A 23419-nucleotide genomic window follows, 5' to 3' on the forward strand; every position below is an offset into this window, starting at 1 on the left:
TGTAATCAGGCCCACTTTGTCAGAAAGCCAAATATAGAACTGGACTTACCTCTTTTTCTAGGCTGCAAAATTTTTTTACCCAGATAAAGAATAGCAAGTGTTGTGACAACACAGTTCATAATGGCTCCTACACGAGTTGGATAAGCCAGAATAAACATGCCAAAGACATCAAAGAAGACAAGATTTCCATGTCGATATTCATGAGATTTGGCCAGGCTGTCTGACTTAGCTAAGTATTTTAGCACACCTAAAATATTGTCACCTTTGAGAAAAAATGAACATATGTTTAAGATTCCCCCTTTCTTCAGCCTTTTCATGTAGAATTCCACAAAGTATACATCGCCAGGAGTCAACGACGATTTGACGGCACAATTTCACCTTTACTTTACACATCACAAAATAAATCTTAACGAAAAAACATCTGTATCATCTTTGAAATTTGATGTAACTTTTCAAAATAAATAAACTTGTTAAAATAAGTGAATTTTTAAAAAAGGATCCTAATGCTTTGCTTACTAGTATTACTATTATAAAACATTAAAAATGAAACACATCCTGAAGTATTGTTATCTTCTCTAACAATGGGGCGATTCTCACGATCAACAAAAATCGAGCTAGCAAAGGCTAGCCCAATTTTTGTTGACCGTAAGAACCACCGGGCTCGCAGCCGAGCCTGGTGGTTCTTGGGCAGGTAGCCCGCTCGAGAACCCCTGGTAAAAAGCAGGTTTGTGGAGTGAGCGCTCCAGCAAACCTGCTTTTTACAATCTTGAGTAGCCGCGGCGCGCCTTTGCGCCACGCCTACTCATGAGTAGACCCCCAGCCGGGAGGCGAAAAGCCGCCTCCCGGCTCTGGGGGTCTCCCCAGTATGCCCAGCGCTCACGCAGGGCATACTGGGGCTTGTGGGGGCCGCACGGCCCCCGCTCCCCCCACCCACCGCCGGCTCCATCACAGAGTCGGCCATTGTGTGAGTGGCCAATCTGGCCACCCAGGGCTCCCTGCCCACTCATGAGCAGGCTTAGCCCACTCTTCCCGCTCACCCGAGGAAACTGGGTCTCACTGATCGTGAGACCCGGTCCATAGAGTTTTAGAGGACAAATTTGCAAAAGAAATAATTCTGCAAACTTATTTGAGTCTCAATGCACAAATCAATAATAAAGTTAGCATATAGAAAAAAAGCAGGGGAATGTTCAAGAAATGCATAAGATTGGTGTGTAAGATTTATAAACTACCTTCAGTAATCTAAATAGATTGCTACCTAGCCCACATAGTGTGTGCTGGATAAAACAAAGAGACAATTTATGTTTGGATTTTCTTTCCAATACTTTCCTTTTTCTAGAATGTGCTGTAATTAACCTAAGGCCCATATTGTAATAACTAAAGTGGAAAGCAGCATTTGAAGTTGCTATTAATCCATGAAAACTCTGGATACCAACCTGCCCTCTGAATGGAGTCTGTCAGAATTCGGTCTGCTGTGTCATACTTCGTATGATAGATGTAACCATTTTCAATGAAAGCCAGGTCTATTCCTATCAATATAATTAATTTAATTATGTTATCAGAGTAAAAAATATCCAAGAAATTATTACCTATACCAACTCACTTTTAAGTACTGTGAAGTGAACATAAAACTGTTTGCTAGTCTAATGCTTTTAGTTACTAAGGTAGATGTGTGTTACAATTACATTTGTAATACAGTATGTGAAAATATAGTATATGCCTGCATTATATTGGAAGATAACAATGCCATAAAAGTGCCCTCTGCAGGAGAAACTTATGCTTGCTCCACTGTTTGCTCAAAAGTAATAGCGTATCTATCTATCTATCTCTTTACTGCTCTTTACTGTTTTAGTGGTTGCTTTTAATTGTAAACTGCCCTGAGCCATTTTGGAAGCCATTTTGGATACAAATCAAATCAATCAATCAATCTTTATTTATTTAGTACATTATACTGCTCCATCCAAAGGCTCAGGGTGGTGTACAACCAGTAAAAAACAAAAGCAAACACAATTTTAAAAAACCTACTTAAAACAATGTAAAAACAAATTTAAACAATTCAGAATCATTTAAAACCAATTAAAATTTGACTCTGGAAGGCCAGGTTAAACAAGTAAGACTTTAGGGCTTACTTAATTTACTCAAATTTTATATTTTATTTTGATACAAGTTTAATTTGTATTGCAACTTACGTTAGAAGTCTGAACCAATAGGGTTGTTGTTTCCATATATTATGCTCATAGCAAATGTTTCACTTAATTGAGATGATTAATTTATTACATTTATAGCCATCTTTATTTCATAATGAAACTCAATGCAGCATAAATCTATGACAGACCCACAACTGAGATGGAGAGTCAAGATTTCACTTCAAGTATTTTTGCAAAACATGATGGCAGCCATCCAGATTGATACTGTGCGTGCCCAATATTGTTCTGTGTGTGCAAATGGGAGTGAGGCAATTTTTACGGATCTCCCTTTCCCTCCCTAGCCCTCTTACCTCCTGAAAATGTCCCGAGGGACCCACAACCCTTAGAGACCTGCAGGGAATGTGCCATGTTTGTTTTCCTACGTGAACAGACTTGAATTACACCTGCTTCACATATAAAGTAAGATGAGCTCCTGCACAGGACAGAACAACGGCCATAGGAGGTGAGGGGTTTCCAGAGGACGAAGCAATCCCATCAGAAGAGGTGAGCACACAGAAGCATGTGACACTATCATGATCCCAGCTCCTAAGGCCCCTCATATGGGGGAGGACATGAACAGAGCAGGGGACAAGTCTGCATGGGAAGCCCCTGCCTTACCAGTTCCACCTCCTCCATCACAAGTCAGAGGATGCTCTCTTGCCTGCATCTTCAGATACAGATGACTTCTCTGAGAACCAGTCAGTTGAGATGGAAGCTCCTCAACTTGATCAAAGCCAATGCCCAAGAAATACAACACTGCTACCTCTGGTATCTTCTATAGCAATGGGGGTGGAGCCAGAGGCAGAAGTCAAAGAATGGGGCTATATCAAGGCTCAGTAGAGCTCTGACCTTTGCTGTAGCAACACTGCAAAGAAGACTTGTCTTGCCCTTGCCCTACTCCTGCATAGACCTGATTATCTGGCACTTGACAACAGCTTGCTCAACCTTTTCTTTCATCTGCTCCTTGTTCAACTTCTCAATTCCTGGTCTCAGCCTGCTTGACTTTCTCTTCTGCATACTCCTTGGTTTGATTTCTCAGTTCCTGCTGCAGTCAGTAGCAGCACTCACCGAGGAGGGTTGGTGTAGTGATTGTAGTCATTGGTTTAGTGATTGTAGTGAGGGTCAGGAAGGCTAAAGTCAAAGTCAAAGTCAAAACCAATGAGCAACGCTTACAGGCATAAGGCAGAGACGGGTCAGGCAGTCCAGGGTCAAACCAATGAGCAACATATATAAAGGTCAGGCAGGCTCAAGTCAGAACCAATCAGAGTGGGAATCCAGGAAACAGGGTAAGTGAACCAATCCAAGAGGGGCTCCGGGTTAGCTATTGCTCTGACAGAGACCTGAAGCAGACTGCAGGCTTATATACCCCGCAGTCTGAGTTTGAAGGGAGGTAACTCCACCCTTAAGAAGATGGCTTAGAAAATTAAAAGGTCCTCACATGCTAACTTGATTTCATATATATGTGAGACTAGTATAGTTTAGATTTACTTGTAGACCCCTCTGATTCTGAGTCTGGAAGAAATAGCATATTCTCGGGCCTGATAAGGGGGGCCTGGGTGGTATCTTGGGATGTACTCCCAACCCCCAGAGGGTCCCAAGCGACCTGGGAAGGGTCTGAGTGTCGTGGGTTTTTCAAGTATGGCTCTGACTTCATCCTCATCAGAGCTCTCATCCAGGATGGATGGGAGGCCATGACTGCAGGTCAGGACAGTTCCTGATCTTGGCCTGCTTGACCTCAGTTCCTGCTTTTTACTTATATACTGTGACTTCTTGGCTCCTGGCCTCGACCTGCTGACCATGATGACACTTGACCCTTCAGAGATCAGCCCTTGTAGCCTAACATGGTGATTTAGTCTCACATCTATGGCTAAGTCTGTGCCATGGGACCGGTATGCCACACAGGAAAAGGAAAACCAGGAGACTTTCAGTGCCAATGATACTGAGCAGCTGGCATGAGGCTTTACCTATGGAGCGTGACCCACCATCACCTGGACACGGACTGCCATCACAGAAGGAGGAGGAAGACATCCAGTCCCTCATGACTGGGAGAACCTCTGATGCCTAGGAGATGTGTGGTGATGGCAAGTGACTCTCTATTGAGAACACTGAGCCACATGTGTATGGACTTACAGATCTTTGAGTGAGATGTGCTGTCTTCATGGTTCACTCATCTGGAATGTGATGGCGAGGTTTCTGAGACTTATCAAATCCACTATTACCCCTTCCTGCTGATCCATATGGGAATGAATATTACTACTACTGGAAGAAATCTGAAACAAATCTACAAGGACCATGAGGCAATGGATAGAAAAGTGAAGGAGCTGGAGCAAAAGTGGTGTTCCCATCAGGTTCAGAGGAGGGCAACAAAGATGGTGAGGGGTCTGAAAACAACCCTGTGAGGAATGGTTGAAGGAGCTGGATATGTTTAGTTGGGAGAAGAGAAAACTAAGAGGAGATAAGACAGCTATTTTAAATATCAGTTGGGCTTCACATAGGAGAAGGAGCAGACTTATTCTCTGTTGCTCCTGAGAACAGGACTAGAACCAATAGGTTGAAATTACAAGGAAGCAGTTTTAGGCTAGACAATAGGAATTTTCTAAATGTTTGAGAGTGTAATAGCCTACCTCATGCAGTGGTGGGCTCTTCTTTGCTGGAGGCTTTCAAACAGAGGCTGGACAGCCATCTGTCAGGAATGTAATAGCAATTTTCTGCACTGAGCAATGGATTGATGACTTGCAAGATCCATTCTAAAATTCTATGATATTTTGGGGAATGGGGGTTTAATGAAAATCGTCTGTCTGTGGCTAAATGCATAAAATGTTATTTGGCACATGTAACGTTAGTCTGGATGTCAGCCACTGTATTTTTATTTTAGACTGCTGTCACTTATTTCAGCTAATTTGGAATTCCAGCTTAAAAGGATAATACACAATTATAGGTTGCAACAATAATCAACAAAATAAGACTTTCAATTTTCAAGTTATTGTTGTTTATTTGAGATCTGCATGCTTCAACATTAATTATGTTGTTCCAGAAGAGAAATACCTTAATTTTCTTCTAGGCTGAGCTGAATAGCACAGCCTGAAAACTAAATCTTCAGAACCACAATATTTTACTTATATATTTACAGGTGTGATAACCTTTTTACCCTCTTTTTGATGTCCTGCCCCCAAATATCTGCTCTGCTCTTTTACAAGCCAAATATTGATCCTATAAAGCTGTCTAACAACCTACCTGGAATGTTGCCAAAGTCTCTGTAAATACGGAAGTCTGTTTCTGCAGGGATAATACCACTCTGAAACACTTCTTGAGCCACGATACAGGCAAAAGGGTGTTTGGCAGCAGAGATATATGCTTGTACAAGCCATGGGTTTTCAGGTCCTGCAATAATTAAAAAACAATCACAAAATTGGAGAAAAATTCAACTTTGAATTTATTTAATGTATTTAGCTTGTAGCCTGTCCTATGCCAAAGGCACAAGGTTGAGAATACAAATTATACAAATGAACAAAGCATTAATGACAACAGTCCTTTAGGCCCAACATGTTTAAAACTAACATAAATATCATTGAGATTTAGAGGGTCAAATCTAAATCTAAAACCCCCGTCAATTGTGAAACATACATCAATGCAATGCCAGAAAGTCTATAATGTGAGATTGATTGATTACGTGCTGTCGTCGATGTTGACTCTTAGTGACCACATAGATTATCTCCAGTATGTTCTGTCTTCAACTTGGCCTTTAAGGTCTCTCAGTGGTGCATTCATTGCTGTCGTAATCGAGTCCATCCACCTTGCTGCTGGTTGTCCTCTTCTTCTCTTTCCTTCAACTTTGGATTTCTCAAGGGAACTGGGTCTTTGCATAATGTGTCTGAAGTATGATAGTTTGAACCTGGTCATTTGTGCCTCGAGTGAAAATTCTGGATTGATTTGTTCCATGACCCATTTGTTTGTTTTCCTGGCTGTCCATGGTATCCTCAAAAGTCTTCTCCAGCACCAAAGTTCAAAAGCGTCAATACTTTTTCTATCTTGCTTCTTCAAAGTACAGCTTTCACATCCATAGAGTGTCATGGGGAAAACCATTGTCCAAACGAGTCTAATCTTTGTAGGTATAGACACATCATGGCATCTGAGTATCCTTTCCAATTATTAACATAATTTGTCTCAGTCAAAGACACACAATTATGGTTTCCTTCACTCTTTTATTACTTAAAGAAACAAAGGTTATATTCTCATAATCAGAATGTAGGATCCAATAACTCAGAAGACTCCAGTCAAAGACACGCAATTATTAATCTTGGCTTTGGAAAAAAGGTGTGTGTATGACCTGTTTAGCAGATATTTAGAGGCTTCCTGAAATTGCCCCAAGACATCACCATAAAGATGTCATGAACTAGAAGGGCAGGTTTACTACTATGTAGAAGTAGATTCCTGTTATACTTGCAATCATCACAAGTATGAGAGGATTTCAGAGCAAAAAGCATCTGCACTGAGCACTATCAGAATGGTTCTTTGGTTTAAGTGTCAGTATTCTTCAAGAGAAGACTTCAGGGTAATCATAGTAGAGCAGGTATACTTTCAGTAATCTCATGGTCTGATGCTGCTTCTACTTCATAGCTGACATCATGGAATAAAACACAGAAATCTGAGTACTGAAATGATACTTCAGTTCCACAATATTTTTTCACAGTACTTGTAGAAAACTATTCACCCATAGCTTCATTTGGATAGTAAGGGAATGAAGACTACTAATTTACAGGCTGTATCAGGAGTAACTTCAGAAATAAGAAAATTGACCTTATTTATTTGTTGAATACATTTCTATACTGCCTCAAACCAAAGTCTTGGGGCAGTTCACAATCATAAAACAATACAAATAAACAAAACATTAGAATCAATTAAAACTCCAAAAAGCTGCCTAAAACAAAAACAATTTACAATATTTAAAATTACAAAAGCTAAAAGACCTGGTTAAAAAGATGAGTCTTCAAAGATCTTTTAAAAACTGCTAGAGATGGGGAGAGTCTTATGTCAGTGGGAAGCGCATTCCAAAGTCTTGGAGTGACAGCTGAGAAGGCCAGTCCCTGAGTGGCCACCAAACGACGTGAAGGTGGCCACAGACGGGCCTCCCCTGACGAATGCAGTGGACGATGGGGAGCTTAGGTACAGTCTGTCAATATGTTCTCCTGAAAGACTCTTACTAAAATGAGTAAGATATGTGCAAGAGCATTGCTGTGCTCTTTCAATGCTCCCATGAATTTCACTTACGGTTGGGCAGCAGAACACCCCAGTGGAGTATGCTCTTTTCCATTTCATTAGCCACTCTCTTTGTCATCAGTAAGAGTACTCTGTTCTTTACATGTGTATATGCAAATTTATATATGAATTGTTTGGAAACTGTATGTCTCAGATGGTGGTTTTTTCAGTATTTTCCCTTTTCAAATTAGCAACCTGTAACAGTGCTTATTTTCAGTTGATTCTATTCCATTCCATTTAGTTTGCTGTACTTTCAAGCAAAAACACTTGCTTAAGCAAACACATATCCCAGTATTTAAATATGAGTTAAGCACCCGTTGCATGAAATTATAGCCACTCAAACCAAACTGAGAAAATTTTATCACAGTATTAGAGAGAGAGAGAGAGAGAGAGAGAGAGAGAGAGAGTGTGTGTGTGTGTGTGTGTGTATACACACACACACACACACGCACACGCAGGGGTAATAACACTATTAATATAAATCTCTTTAAGAAAGACTGGAGGCTAAACGAAGATTACAATACCTTAGACTGGAGCAATGCATTGGGTTGTACTGAAAGTGAATCTGGACAAAACTGATTATCAATGAGAAAAGTTAGTTGAGTCTAATTCTAATTACACTGATTTAAATGGTGTTTAATCAAGACTGGCTTTTTAAAAAAAAAACCCATTTAGTATACAGTGAGGCTCTCTAACTAGGCTCTCCCCGCAGACGAGCAGGGAGCTCGCCCTGGGAGGCTGGATCATCCACCCACATGATTACCGGCTCCGTCATGGAGTCGGTAGGAGAGGTAGGGATAGGGGGCCACCTGGCCTCCGGAAGTCCCAGTATGCCCCGCACAAGTACGCAGGACATTCTGGGGAGATCCCTGAGGCCAGGAGGCTTGCTGTGGCCTCCTGGTTGGGCATCTCATGACTGGGAAAACGGGATTAGCGGAGCGCCTGTTTAATGAGGGGGTACTTAGTGAGGTTTTGCTGCTGTGAGCTGTGCGGCTCCCATTGCAGCACACGACCACAGGAAAGCAGGCTGGGCTCCCTTAGCCTTCAGTTCTTTTCGTTGAATCATGGTGTGGAATTCTATTTAAGAACAAGACCTCAGCCACCTTTGTATAGCACTGAGGATGATGTCTTACACCGAAACATTTGCTATTTTGCTACATCTGTTTTAGTTTTTAAGTTTTAAACTTTTAACTTTCAATTGTACATTAAAGACGGTCATTGAAAAAAGCTTTCAAGTTGGTACATATAAGGCTGTCAAATCAATTTAAATGTTGTTTTACACATTATGGAAAGAGTTTGTAAATTAGCCTTCTCCTTGTTCTCTCCTGTCTAGCATCTAAGCAGAATTTAAGAGACTGCCCTATTAGCCTCATATTAAGAAGCAGAAGGGGGAAATCCATTGCTTGTTGGATTCTGATGTAGCCCAATTGTTCTTTTAAAAAACCAAGACTGGTATACAAGTTAAGGGGGGGGGGAGTTTATTTTTCCCCTCCAACAATTGTTTTAAGTGTGTGTCTGTGTGTGGGGGAGATCCCCCTCCCTTTACATTTTATACTATCTATTTACTTTTCACTGTTTGTTAGGGCCATGCATGACAAAAATGCAACTTAACAATAATGTGTTAAAGTTTACATAATCATGCATCTGCATTCTGCATCACATATGAAAACATATCATAGTTTTCAAGAGGAATGAATTTTTATTTATGAATAAAAGCAGCCCAAGGATCCATAAGTGGTGCTAAGCATCTTACCTGTTTGAAATACAAGCTCTTTCCCACCTACTCCAGCAGCCTCCAGATTAATAAATGCTCTCACTGATTTTGCCCAGTGGTGTTGTGTAATGAACCCATGACTAGCCTTGAAGAGAAACAAAAGATAATTGTCATAAAACATAACAACTGAACTATCGCTCAACACACAAAAGGTATCCCAGCTCTAACAAAATGTTAGAAGAGGGTACTGCAGCCTGCAGGGAAGGGAGAGACTTATTTGAGAACACACACAAAGTGAAAACTGTAACACAACACAGAGATTCAAGAGAATAATTATAACTGCTCCCAGTACAAGGTTCAGCACAGAAATAAGTTTTTCAGATGGGGAGTTTACTGTGGGAGGAAGTGTTAACCAGAGGTGTTTCAGCACACTAACTGCACACCAGGCAAACAAGAAGCTCCAAATATTTAAATAGACAGCAATATACAAACCACATTTCGCAATCTGTGCAAGGGAATAAGGGGCTGGGAAGTCGATCTCCCTTTCCCTTTGAAGTAATTTGAGTGCCTGAAGGGGCTGGAAGTGAGAGGCACTGCTTTCCAGAGTTCTGCTTCTACCTCTCTCAGGTAGGTTCCAGATGGTGTTGCTTAGAGATTGTTGCTCTTCAAGATGAGAGCTATTGTATGAGGTCCCTAGGGCTCCATACTGTCTCCAATCCTTTTTAACATCTACATGAAACTGCTGGGAGATATCCGCAGGGGATTTGGTGCAGGATGTTACCATTATGCTGATGACACCCAAATCTATTTCTCCATGTCAACTTCATCAGGAAATGGCCTAACTTCCCTAAATGCCTGCCTGGAGATGGTTATGGGCTGGATGAGGGAGAACAAACTGAGGCTTAATTCAAGTGAGATGGAGGGACTCATTGTGGGAAGTCAGAACTTAGGAAGTGGCTTAGATCTGCCTGTTCTAGATGGGGTTACATTTCCCCAGAAAGAGCAGGTACATTGTCTGGGAGTACTTCTGGGCCCAGACCTCTCCCTGGTCTCTCAGGAAGAAGCAGTGGCCAGAATGGCTTTCTGTCAGCTTCAGCTGATATACCAGCGTGGAGGAACAAGACCAAAACCTCTTCTTTTCGTAAAAACAAGACTTTAAGCCCTTTCTCACAACTAGTGCCTGTGGGCAGGAAACCCAGAAAAGATTACCTCCCCACAGATGATCCTCCAGGCTTCCCTGGGTGGGTGGATTGGGGATCTGGGTGCCAGTAGCTCCAGGGGTCAGGATGCCTTGCCCCACACCCTGGAAATGCCATAATGCACTGCACGAGTGTACAGTGCATTATGGGCATCCCCACTCCCTTCCCCGGGCTTCCCACAATCTGGCAGCCACCGCAGCAAGGAAGGAGGCTGCTTTCAGCAGAGTGAGAGTACAAGTTGAAGTTACATGCTAGAGAGCTGGAAGAGTTCGGATTCAGAGGACGAAAAAAAGACACAGAATCTCGAAGGAATCTCAAAAAGGAGTTCAAGAAGTACAGAACGGATGAATTGCTGGCACAGTCTGAGAGAGGAACAGAACTGGGGCTTAAAAGAGCTGTGAAATCACTAACAGAGAGTGGAAACTCTCTGGAGAGCTAAAACACTCACAAGCAAGAAGAAACAGTCTGAGCTGAACCTCAGAACTGTGAAGAAGATCAGGACCTGAGGCTGAACAAGGGAAAAGCTGGGGTTGCAGAAAAAGCTGAAGTGACTGCAAAGGACTATATGTCAGGACACAGTGAGAGTCAGATCAGCTGGATGCATTTTGACCATCTTTTGTTTATTCCTTATGCTCTTTTGGTTGCTGGTTTTGTATTAAACTTTTAAAGGAACTATTAACTTAAAGTGAACTAATTTCAGAGTAAATTTACTTGTTAAGCTTTAAAGAAAAATTGTAGCTTCTGTTTTCTCCACCTCATGCCTCAAGCCCTTACCACTCTACAAATTTTTGGATGCAACAGAGGCTTGGAAGGCTGTTGTACTAAATTCAGCCAGAGAAAGCCTAGAAGTCTACTTGGTGGCAGCAGTTAAACTTAAAGGTCACGGCACAGGTTGAGACCAAGCCATGACAAGTAGCAGCAGCACAGTGTGATCCGTCACAGCCAGCTACGTCTATTTCTGGAGATAAACTAACTTAAAACAGTGGTGCACATCGACGGCACACTTTACCTTTATATGCTGGTAACATCCAGACATGACTACAACAATGCGCTCTGTGTTGGGCTGCCTTTGTACTGCAGTTGATACAGAATGCAGCAGCCATGTTGGTCTATACCAAAGTTACCCGAAGTGATCATATTACTGCCAATATTTTTCTGGGCGAAATACAAAGTGCTGGTTATTACCTAAAAAGCCCTGAATGGCTTTGGGTCCAAGGATACCTTCTTCGTCATGAACCCTGCTGCCTATTAAGATCATCTGGGGAAGTCCTGTTGTGGTTACCACTGGCTTGGTTGGTGGCAACTTGAAACAGAGGGTTTTCTAGGGTTGCCCTAGAAATCTAGAACATGATTGCTAATGAAATTAGAGTCTTCTCTTCTCTGGATGTTTTCAAGGTCCTGAAAATATACCTGTTTAGTCAGGCTTTTAGTTTATACTTTTAACGTTTTAAGTTTTAGAATGTTTAGCTGTATTTTAAACTGTTTTAATTGTGCTAATGTTTAAGATTGTGAACTGCCCAAGGACTTGCATATGGGGCGGTATAAAAATATGTATGTGAGATAGATAGGGATGATAGAGAGATCCCAGATTGCAGACTCCATTATTGGCCAGTGGGGTGCCAGAGGAGGCAGGTGCACCAAGCTTCTAGCTTTCCATTTGATGTAGTCACCTGTGCCCAGGTACAGTAGAAAAGGGCAAAGATCACGCATGTGCACGTGTGGTGCCCCGGATCTATCATTTTTAGTCTTATCTATATATCTATAAGTGTCCTGACACTAAGAGCAGTGCACCAAGCCAACGGGAAAGTCCAATTGCCTTGTTTAGAGTACTTCATACAAACTATGTTTCATGGGTTGCCAGAGGAAGCAGGCATACCAAGCCTCTTTCTTCCCATTGGTGTATTCACCTGTACCCAGGTATGGAAAAGAAGAACAAGGGACGTATGTATGCACATGCGTGGTGTCTGTGGATCCCCCAGAAATGTCATATTCAGTCTAACCTTGAAAATGTGTCTGTGCGTGCGCACACACACGGTTAGACTGAAAATGATATATCAGGATTAGATAGAAAATGACATTTCATATACACTTACACACACATTTTCCCGGTGTTCTTGTACACTAACAGCAGGACACAGGACAATGGGAAGGTCTAGCTACTTTAATAAAGCGTGGCATATGAAGCACATTTCGTAATCTGTAGAGAGGATGTGAGGACAGGAAACCACTTTGCTTTCCTTTACAGTACTTTCCCAGGTTGCAGACTCCATTACTGGCCAACTGGGTGCCAGAGGAGGTAGGCACTGCAAGTCTCATGTATCCCTTGGTGTATTCACCTGTGCCCAGATATAGAAAGGAAAGATAAAGAACGTGTGTGTGCAGGGTGTACCCTGCTATGCATTTTATGCTGTGTTAAAGTAGCTGGGACCTTCCCGTTGTCCTCATGCACTGCTGTTAGTGTGCAAGAAAAACAGTTTGCTTACCTGTAACAAGTGATCTTTCTGGTGATCCATATTCACTCACAACATGGGTTCCTCACCTCTTCAGTAGCCCAGGCAAAAGATTATCAAGCTCCAGGAGGTGCTCTTCGGCATCCGCTATTTTCAGTGGGAGATGGCCTCTCTTCTGAGTTCCTAATCAGCCACAGCAATGGTAAGGTGGAAGTTGGGATGGAATCAAGTTCATGTGACAGTGATAAAATGTCCTAGCAGCGGGGATGGCCGGGAGGGTGTTGTGCGTGATCATGGATCACCAGAAAGATCACCTGTTACAGGTAAGCAACCTGCTTATCTTTGAGGTGATCCATGGTCCTTCACAACATGAGTGACTAGCGAGCTCTCTCAGACGGAGAGATAGAATACAGTGTCAGAGATAGAATACAGTGTCAGAGCACTTTCTTAAGAACTGCCTGAGCAAAGTCGGCTTCTGCCACAGATCGTATATCCATTGCATTGTGCTTGACAAATTGTCGATCAGATAACCAAATAGCTGCCTTACATCCTATATGCTTATGCCCAAAATACGGGCAGCAAAGGTAGCAATGACCCTTGTGGAATGCGCCTGAATTCTGGAAGGAGGCTTAGCACCCTGCTATTTGTAGCAAAGGTAGAGTAGTTCGACAAGCCAGCATGAAAGCTTTTGCCTAGATATAGGGAGGCCCCTATTAGCCTCTAGACAGAAGATGTAGAGGCTAGTCACACAGACGTGCAAAGCCGGGCTAAGGGAGCCCAGCCCAGTTTTGCAGGCATGTGTGAACTGCCAGGATAGGGTGCAGTCACAGCATCACGGTAGCAAACCCGCCTGTGAAGCCTCCCTCTAAAATGGGAGTGCTCTCTTAACCCCATTTTTAAAAATTGTCTGGCAGCTGCGGGGAGACTGCCAGACTGTGGGGAGCCCAGGAAGGGGGGGGGATCCCCATGATGCACCGCACACTCATGCGGTGCATTATAGTATTTCCTGGGGCTAGAACAACACATCCTGGGCCCCCCAACCCTCACTGCATGGGGAATCATCTGGGCATGCAGGGAGCGCAACTAGAAGAGGAGGAGAGGTCATCTGCGGGGAAGGCAGGTCTAACCAGCCTTTTCCACAGCCCACCCTCTAGCCTTTCTCATCGGTCATGAGAAGAGGCTCAAAGAGTTGTTTGGATTTCCTGAAGGTTTTTGTCCTTTCCACGTAATACAGCAGGGCCCTTCTAACATCAAGGGAGTGCATCGCTTGCTCCAGCGGAGTTGAGGGATCCCGGAAAAAGGTAGGAAGAACGATGTCTTAATTCAAGTAAAAGACTGTCCACTACTTTAGGGGTGAATGACGGGTCAGTTGGCAACACCACCTTAATGGGGTAGAACTTTGTATATGGAGAGTCAGTCTAGAGTGCTGTTAACTTGCTGACCCACACCGAGGTTATAACTATCAAAAAAGCAACTTTCAAGGATAGGTGTTTCAGGGAACAGGTGAGGATTAGTTCAAATGCAGCCTCAGTGAGCACAGACAGCACTAGTGATAGGCTCCATGGCTGAACAGGCACATGAATAGGTGGGAATAGATTATTTATGCCTTTGAGAAATCATTTAGAGTCTGGGTGGGAAAAGATAGTACGTCCATCCCACCCTGGGTGCCAAGCAGATAATTCAGCTAAATGGACTTTAAGTGAGGTGTTGGAGAGACCCAAACACTTCAGGCCAATCAGATACAGAAGGATCTGGAGGATGATGGCAGAGAAGGGGTCAAAACTCTTTGAGGTATTATGAATGGTGAAGAGTGTCCACTTAGACATGTAATTTTTACGAGTTGACTCCGTTTGCTTGTTTAATAGAATTGTGTCTAGTAGTTGATTTTCCATGCTGTCAGATTCAGCATTTCCAAGCTTGAGTGAAATAGACAATTCTGTTCCTTGAACAGCAGGTTCTGGCATTGTGGCAAGCAATGGCAGTTCCCTTGAGTTAGGCATAGTAGCAAGGAGAAAGTAGAACCATGGTTGTCGTGGCCACCATGACATGATCAACATGCACCGAGTGTGGTCCTGTAAGATTTTGCTTAGCACCTTGGAGAATAGAGGAAATGGAGGAAACAGGTAATACAGGTGCATGGATCAGGGCATCTAAAAAGCACCCCCAAGGGAGCAGCTTCCCAGACCCACTCGAGAGCAATACAGACAGCATTTCTTGTTCACTGGCATGGCAAAAAGGGCTATCCTTGGTGTCCCCCAAAAATAGAAGAGGTCATTCAGGACATCTCTGTTCAACTCCTACTTGTGTTGCTGATTCAGGGAGAGATCACATTGAGCACATTCTCTGACCCCTTGATGTGTAGCATCAGCGGATGAATGCAGTGATCCATGCTTCAGGACCACAGCTGATGAGAAAGATTGCACAGTGAACAAGAGACAGCCCTACCTTGATGGTTCAAGGAATTTAAGAGAACGTTGCTGCAATTACTGTGCTTTTATCCAGCAGGACCTGAACCATGCAATGTTTCAGGACAGGTATGAATGATTGCAGAACATGAAGTACTGCCAGGAGTTCTAGATAGTTTATGTATGCTAGTTTTTGTTGGATGGTCCAAGCACCCTGAACATGCAATCCCTTGCAATGGGCACCCCACCCTCCCAGGGAAGCATCCGTCATTCGCATGATGGAGGAACATAATAGAGAGAAAGGCATGCTCTGTTCCAGAAAATTCTGGTTGGTCCAGTAGTGGAGTGACCGCAGGACAGCAGGTGGTCGGGTCAGCCATTTGCTTTGACTGTTGAAGACTGGCCTGAAATATGACAGAAACCACAGTTGTAGCTTTCACATCTGAAGACATGCAAAGGAGACTGTGGATATCCATGAGGCCATAAGGCCCAACAGCTGTTGGATTGACCGAGTACTCTGGTTTAGGTTGTGTAGAAAAGCGTCCGCCAGAGCAATGATGGTCTCCTTCCTTTTGTAATATTCCCAAACCTCTTCCTGTAAATAAGCCCTGATAAATGAGTTGTATTATATTAATATTCCTAAAACCTCTGCATTATTGTAAACAGGATTTTTGAGCTTGCAAATCCCTATGCATGGAGAAGGTTCCAGGTGAAAAGTTCACACTTGTTTTTCTATAGTTTGACAGCTGATTTTTTTTGAGGGAGAGAGGGTTTTTTTAATGGAGGAAATTTTTGTTTGTTCTGATTGGCTGGGCTGAGAAACTGTTGGGGGCAAAAATGCACATATCTTGAGAGAGTTTAAGAGAGCAAGGAGAAGTCAAGAGAGTCTCTGCAGGAGAGGTCAGAGTTCTGGAAGTCAAGAGTCGAGTCAAGTCTGTTGGAGAGAGTCAGAGCTGGAGGTTGCAGAAGAAGGAAGAGAGTCTGGAAGTCTGCTAGAGTGAGTCAGGAAAGCAGAGAGTGAGCAGCCAAGAAGAGGAGAAGCCTAGCTGAAATCACTAGAAGAAAAAGAAGAGCCAGGCTCGACTGAGCCCCAGACCTGTGCTGTAATTAAAACAAGACTACTCAGCAAGCCAGAAGCTGAAAAGAAAGCACAGAGAACTCTGAGAAGGGACCAATATAAAGCCAGGTAGTGATTGTGTTTTTCCAATTTTTATTTTTCCCTGGCCTACTCTGTTAAGAACTGTTTTGAATTTGTATTTTTTGCTGCAAAGGTAATGTTTTAATTGAACCTATTTTTTCTAAAAGTAAATTTTCATGTTATAAAAATATGAGAAGCTTGTTGGTTTGTCTCCACCCCAAGCCTATAATCCTTTCCACACTACTGAGGGAGTTTTGAGGGGGGGTGGTTCTGGTAATTTTTGATAAAGGTGAAGGGCTGTTATAGTGGACCCAGCCATATCAAAAGTCCACTTGGTGGCAGCGGTAAAAAAGTTAGGAGAAATAGAGGGCTGTTCCTCCACACATGGTGGTAGAGGTGGGATCTGTCACCCCTGGTAGCGCAGTGGCATAGCTGTTCCTCCACACCCCAAGTCAAGACAGGAGATCCTTTTTTTAAAAAATAATTAATATAAAAACTGAACACAGAATACAGAAAAAGAAGAATGCACAAGTGCAGTAGATATCATCTCATATATGTTTTGTACATCAAACCAGAAAACACCACCTCCTCCTGACCAGCTATCAACATCTCCTCCCTAACCACACATATTCTAATTAGAACTTTCAAACACCAATCTTAAATGTTCAAACAGAACATCCAACTGAATAACTAAATATCGAAATTAAACAGTACCAAAATTAAAAGAAACTCGCTCAGGGATTCATTAGCAGAGAGAATCCAAATCTCGGATGGGATATACGACCCTGTGACAAATTATAATGTATAAAGGGTTCCCAAGTAGAGCCAAATTGATCTTTTGATTTTTCATATATGAAGTAATCCTAGTCACTGAAGCGTATTCCCAAAGTTTAAGATGCCATTCCTCTAACGTTGGTAACAAATAAGTTTTCCAATAAGAAGCATAAAGAATTCTAGCCGCAGTTATGTATAAGGACAACTCTGAATATTTTGCAAGTATATAAGGCTCAGTAATATTTAACATAAAAAATATCTGGAGAAAAATGAAAATCTATTTTTAACACTTGTTGCATTTTACTGTGAATTAACTTCCAAAATTTCTGAGCTTTAGTGCATGTCCACCACATATGATAAAAGGTTCCCGACTGATTCATACACTTCCAACAATTTCCGGGATACTTATTGTCTATCTTAGAAATAATCATTGGAGTAATATACCAACAGAAATACATTTTGTACCAATTTTCTCTTAGCATACTATTCGCTGCAAATTTCATTTTCACTTTTCATCGATATTCCCATTGTTGCATATCAATTGTTTTATTTATATTCTGCATCCATTTAATCATACAGTCTTTAACTTGTTCTGATTCTGAGTCATATTTCACTAACAACTTATATATCAAACCCAGTAAGTGTTCATTATTTTTAGTTATTAATATTTCAAATTCTGTCAGATCCCAAGACAAGAGATCCAATGTGTAGCTTACATGAGAGAGGAAGGTCTGTTTGCAATTTGAGGTCAGGAGACAATCATCCAGATACGGGTAAATGGTGATACCCCACGTCCGCAGATGCACTATGATGACACTGACACGTTTTGTGAAGACATGGGGAGGGGAACAGTAGAGAGGCCAAAGGGCAGCATGGTGTACTGTTAGCAGTCCTAACCCACTGTAAAGCATAGGAATTTCCGGTGCTTTGAGCAAATTCCTTTGTGGAAACAGCATCTTTTAGATTAAACATCATAAACCATTCTTCCTCCACCGGTAGAGGAAAAATGGCCTGCAATGAGATCATATGGAACTTTCTCGTCTTCATGAGCTTGTTCAACTGGCACAGGTTGAGTATGGAGCAAATGCCCTCATCGTGTTGGGGCACCCGGAAGTATCTCGAGTAAAATCCCTTGTTTCGATCCTCCAAAGGAACTGGTTCTATAGCCCCTCTCTGAAGAAGGGAGAGTACTTTGTGCACAAGTACTGGAATTGAGTGGGTGTGTTTGATTCCCATGTAAATGGGATGGAGTGAGAATTCAATGGCATAGCCAGTGCTGATGATGGATAACATCCAGGCATCTGAGGTTATACAATGCCATTCTGTGGAATGAGTAGTGAGCCGGATCGGAGAGGGATGGTGGTGATACACTTCCTCACCTGGATCATCAAATAGACTGTTTGGAAGAGTCCTGGGGACAGGTCCTTTATTGCTGGCATTGTTTTTAGAAATATTGGCGTTTTGGCATAAATTTTGAAGAACATCTAAAGTCCTTTCTTTCAGATTGCTTAAACTGATATTTTTGCTTATTGAAAGACTTGTACTTTTGTTGGTAGAAAGATTGCTGTGAAGATGTGATGAATGTCTTCTCTGAGTATTTTGCCTTCTTGAGCTTCTCCATCGTTACATGTGTACAGTAGCTGAACAGACCATCTCCATCGAAGGGAAGGGTTTCAATGTTTTCCTTCATATCATTCTGAAGTCGGGTGGAATAAAACCAAGCATGACATCTCAGAGTGGCAGACCCCACAAAAGAACAGGACTCCATCTTCGCGAGGTGCTTAGCAGTGCTCAGTGACTGCCTAGTAACATCAGCTGATTTCTAAAGGGTGGACTTGAACTTTTATTGAAAGGTTTGGGGCAGGTCTTTCAAGTAATCTTTTAGAGAGTCCCAGATAGAGAAATGATACTTAGACATGCAGGCCATGTAGATGGAAATCTTGAGGGCAAGGCAAGTAGTGGAATAAAATTTCCACTCCATCATGCCTAACTTTTGGCCTTCTGTCTACAGGGGCCGAATGCAGCTTGTTGGATTTAGTACTGGCCACACAGTCTACCACCAAAGAATTAGATGGTGGGTGTTTAAATAAAAAGTGGCAGGAATCTTCTTGAACTCTATACAGGTTCTCAAATCTTTTTGATGTTGTAGAAGATGTGCAGAAAACCTTCGCTGAGTTAACAAAAACAGATAACACTGGAAGAGCCGCAAATTGTTTAGTAGAAGAGCCAGACATTAAGTTGTAGATATGGTCCTCTACCTCAGTTTTCTTTGTCTTCAATTCCAGACCAAGAGCTACCATATCAACAACCTGAACCTGAGAGGATCAAACCTCCTCGGTCAGAGAGCTGGGTTTGCAACAGCCTCATCTGGGGACAGTTCGGATAGATTTTCTGTCACAGTGGATGCATCATCATCATCTGAAGAAAAGCTGGATTCAGACTCAGGCTCAGATGGCAACGGTTTATCAACATGTGAGATGAGTGGGGCTGGAGGGTCCAGACGGCCAGCAGGAGTGGATGGAGGTTGTACAGGTACTGGTTGGGAAGGCTTAACAGGAGCCACTGGAGATGGTGGAGTCAGAGGTTTTTTAAACTGTAATGTATGTGGTTGCAGAGTTGTGATGGGCAGATCCCGATGGCAACCACATATTGCCTTTAAGTTTATTCTACTCCCATGCCCTGTATTCTTCAAAATCATATAGTAAGCCTGGAGAGGGCAAATAGTAAAGGTCTCAATATTAATGGAGTCCCCTGATGAACCCAGGGTCAAGGCCTCCAGGACAGTTCCAGTAGTCTGTGGGCCTCATCACTGAGACATAGTTAGGAGCAGTGGTGATAGTGTTCTGGCCAAGAAAGGGGTGAGTAATGCAGAGTGACCCTCACTGGTGAAGCCAAGGATGTCTTTGCAATAGAAGACATGTCTGGGTCCTCCTCTTCCCTGTCAAGCCTAGGCAGGCACCTGGGAAACCCACTGAAAGTGGAAACAGAAGATGTGGTGTTCCCAGAGTTGAGGACAGATGCCAAAGCTGCCTGTAGTGAAGGCAGCTTCACTTGACTGGAAGGCAATGCCCCAGAAGATATAGTGTGGACGAGTGAGAATTCTGCCAAGGTTGGAGATAGGAGATGCAATGTTGGTTTGCCAGGCATTGAAAAAAGTCGATGCTGTAGTGGTTAGTGGAATGATCTTGACGACATAGGAAGAGACAGATGACTTAGACTTACTATGTCCTGAAACCAGCGAAGATGGGGTGATCAGGGTCAGTGCAGCTGTCGACATTGACAACTGACTTGAAGTTGATGGATGCACAGTAGAGGACAGTGCTAGTCCCTCAAACTGGCACATAGGCTGGGCCACAGAAGGAGACAGTTTGCATGGTGAGACAGCTGATATTGGTGGTTGCTTGAATTTTCCCATAATCATTGACTCCAAGGTAGAAATTGTAGTCACACTTGATGTCGACACAGAAGTGTGCTTAAGATGGTCAAAGTCGAAGGTGTAGTTGATCTCAACTTAGTCTACGTCGGGGAATGAGACTGTTGTTTCCATCCTGTTGATGTCGAAAGCTTATCCTTTGAAGTGGTGGCACAAGGATCACCCAATGTTGAAGGAGTAGCCACATTGAAGGATGAGTGAGGACACTTAGGGCTGGAGGATGGACACCCAGAGTGCCCCTTCTTCCTCTTCTTATGGTACCAATGATATGAGTTGATGGTACTAGAGACTGGGTTCCTGAAGTCCAAGTCTCATTTCGATTTACGGACATTGGAGCTCAGTGTTTCCCTCGATCCCAAGGGGGGATCCAATGTTGACATCAATGTCACCGATGTCAAGTGTAAAGTGGAGTGCAGCATCAGAGTTGGAGGACGAAGACAACTCCCTGCACTTCTTTGTCTGTCGGGAGAAGGCCATGCAAATCTTGCAGGCCTCTATGTTGTACCCCTCTCTGAGACAAAGCAGGTACTCATCATGCTTGTCCAAAGGGGGGAGCATACAGCCACAGGTGGAACACTTTTTAAAAGGTCTTTTTAACGCCCATCAGAGATTGTTGTCAGGGAAAACAAAAGAGAGAAACCATGTACAGACTGAGTCGATGTCAGGACGATCCAGAGTGAAACCAAGTCCAAACATATGCCAAAGAAGAGTCAAATCGAGTCCAAGACAAGCCCAAAATCATGGAGAAAACCAAGCCAGATTGAAGAGAAAGGAATAATTAAAAAAACAGTCCGAAAATCAAAGCCGTATACAAGAAAATGATGGAGGAACAAGGAGCTTGCAGAACAACCTTCCAAGCCAAGCGGTGTGGCACTCGAGAAGGAAATGAAGAAAGAGGTGCTCTCCCACTGAAAATAATGGACATGCCACATGTGCAATTCGGCAGAGCCAAAGAGCACCTCCTGGAGCTTGATGATCTTCTGCCAGGGCTACTGTACAGGCGCAGTATCAATGTTATGAGGGAACATGGATCACCTCAAAGATCACTAGGATTAAATAAAAATCAGACCCAAAATGGCATTTCTGGGGTATTCACAGGCACCATGCATACATGTCCTTAGCCTTTCCCTTCCATACCTGGGCACCAGTGAATATGACGATGACAAAGAATATTTATATACTACTTGTCAACAAAAGTTCCCAAAGTGGTTTATATAGATAAATAAATATATAAATCAGCTCCCTGTCCCCAAAGGGCTCACAATCTAAAAAAGAAACATAAGATAGACAGCAGCAACAGCCACTGGAGGGATGCTATCCTGGGGATGGACAGGGCCAGTTCCTCTCCTCCTGCTTAATAAAGAGAATCACCACTTTCAAAAGGTGCCTCTTTGCTCCGTTAGCAGGGGAGGAAGCCGATGGGAAGCAAGAGGCTTGCTGCATCCACCTTCTCTGGCACCTAATTGGCCAGTAATTGAGTTTTCAACCTGGGAAAATAATGCAAAGAAAAGCAGAGAGATGCTTCTTGAGCCCCAATCCTCCCTCACAGGCCATGAAACCTGCTATGTATTTTGCTTTCTAAACTAGATAAGCACCCTATTCCTCTGTTGCACTGCTGTCAGTGTGCAAGAACATCCCCCTCCCCCTTTTTAACATCCATTGTTTCATTTTAGAATATCTCAGACTGATGAAGGTCATATATTCTGGGCATATACTGTAATTTCTCCTATGCTGCCTTCCAAATACTATAACATAAGCAGTGACAGCGGAGCTAAGAGAGAACCACTTGGAGAAGAACAGGAACCACTATACATACAGCCCATCTCTGAAATCCTGATTCCCACCCAATTTGGGTTGTTGTGTTTTTTTAAGTTACCCAGCTGTGGACTGCAGGAAACAGGTGTGTCCAGATATAGAATTGAGAGGGGTAGCAGGCAAGCTAACACCCCCCAAAGTCAGACCCAGACAGGTAGCCACACCTCCAACAAGGGTTGTGCACGGACCGAGGGTTCGTGGTTTGGTCCAAATTTGGACCACATGGGTGGAGGCCAGGTGAGTGCCGGACCCATGCTGCACACGGGCTGCCGGGGGAGCGTTGCTTCAACAGGAAGTTGCCTGGAGCACCAGTAAAAACCTGCTTATTTACTTTTAAAGGTGCCTCTCACACACACTCCCAGCGCCACCCTCACCAGCCCTTGAACTTCCAAATCGGTTCAGGCTGAACTGGACTGAATCGGTTCTCGGACCAGCGGTTCAATCCAAATTTAGACCAAACTACGAACCCTCAGTCCGCGCACACCCCTGCCTCCAACTCATGCTTACTTCCACACGGCTACCCCTAAATATTCCCCAAGGCCGTTTTCAGGACGATTTAAAAGTACAACTTTTAAGACTCTTATACTACACATTGAGGACTAATTGTCATGCAAACAGCCAAAAAATGCTCTTCACGGCCTGAACAACCTGTTACTGTTACCATACTAAAACCACGACCAGTCTCTCCCCCATCTGAACTCCTTGTAACCATGACCGTAATGAAGCAGCTATAAATTGCCACATGGAAAACGTTAAATATCACTTTTTAAATTATTGCTTCTTTAGCACCCATCTACAATCACACGCTGGCCTAGCTTTTATAGGGGAATGTATCGGGCTGTATCGCTTCAGACTGCAGGGGGAAGCCGATACGCTCTTCCACACAAAACATTTCCCTCCACATAGAAAAACAGTCACGAGGGGAAACGGTTCTAGCTGAGCTTCCTCATATGTTTTATGATATGAAGAATAATAATTAGGAATAATAATGTCTATCATATGATATTCCTCATATGTGCTGGTCAATGACCGAAATCAATCTATCTATCTAT

At 43.0% G+C, this 23419-nt stretch overlaps 1 protein-coding gene across 6 annotated transcripts in view; it reads right to left on the minus strand.

The window, feature by feature from the left end:
- Positions 1–23419, minus strand: part of ERMP1 (endoplasmic reticulum metallopeptidase 1) — a 68100-nt gene that overhangs the window by 34081 nt on the left and 10600 nt on the right. For all 6 annotated transcript variants that reach the window (XM_053298829.1, XM_053298827.1, XM_053298830.1 and 3 more), the window contains 4 exons: positions 9193–9298; positions 5418–5564; positions 1434–1526; positions 50–262 (listed from right to left, as the gene is read on the minus strand). In XM_053298829.1, the coding sequence (XP_053154804.1) occupies positions 50–262; positions 1434–1526; positions 5418–5564; positions 9193–9298 (559 nt within the window). The remainder of the gene's footprint in view (positions 1–49; positions 263–1433; positions 1527–5417; positions 5565–9192; positions 9299–23419) is intronic.

The sequence above is a fragment of the Hemicordylus capensis genome, chromosome 2, assembly GCF_027244095.1.
Source record: "Hemicordylus capensis ecotype Gifberg chromosome 2, rHemCap1.1.pri, whole genome shotgun sequence".
Classification (NCBI taxonomy): domain Eukaryota; kingdom Metazoa; phylum Chordata; class Lepidosauria; order Squamata; family Cordylidae; genus Hemicordylus; species Hemicordylus capensis.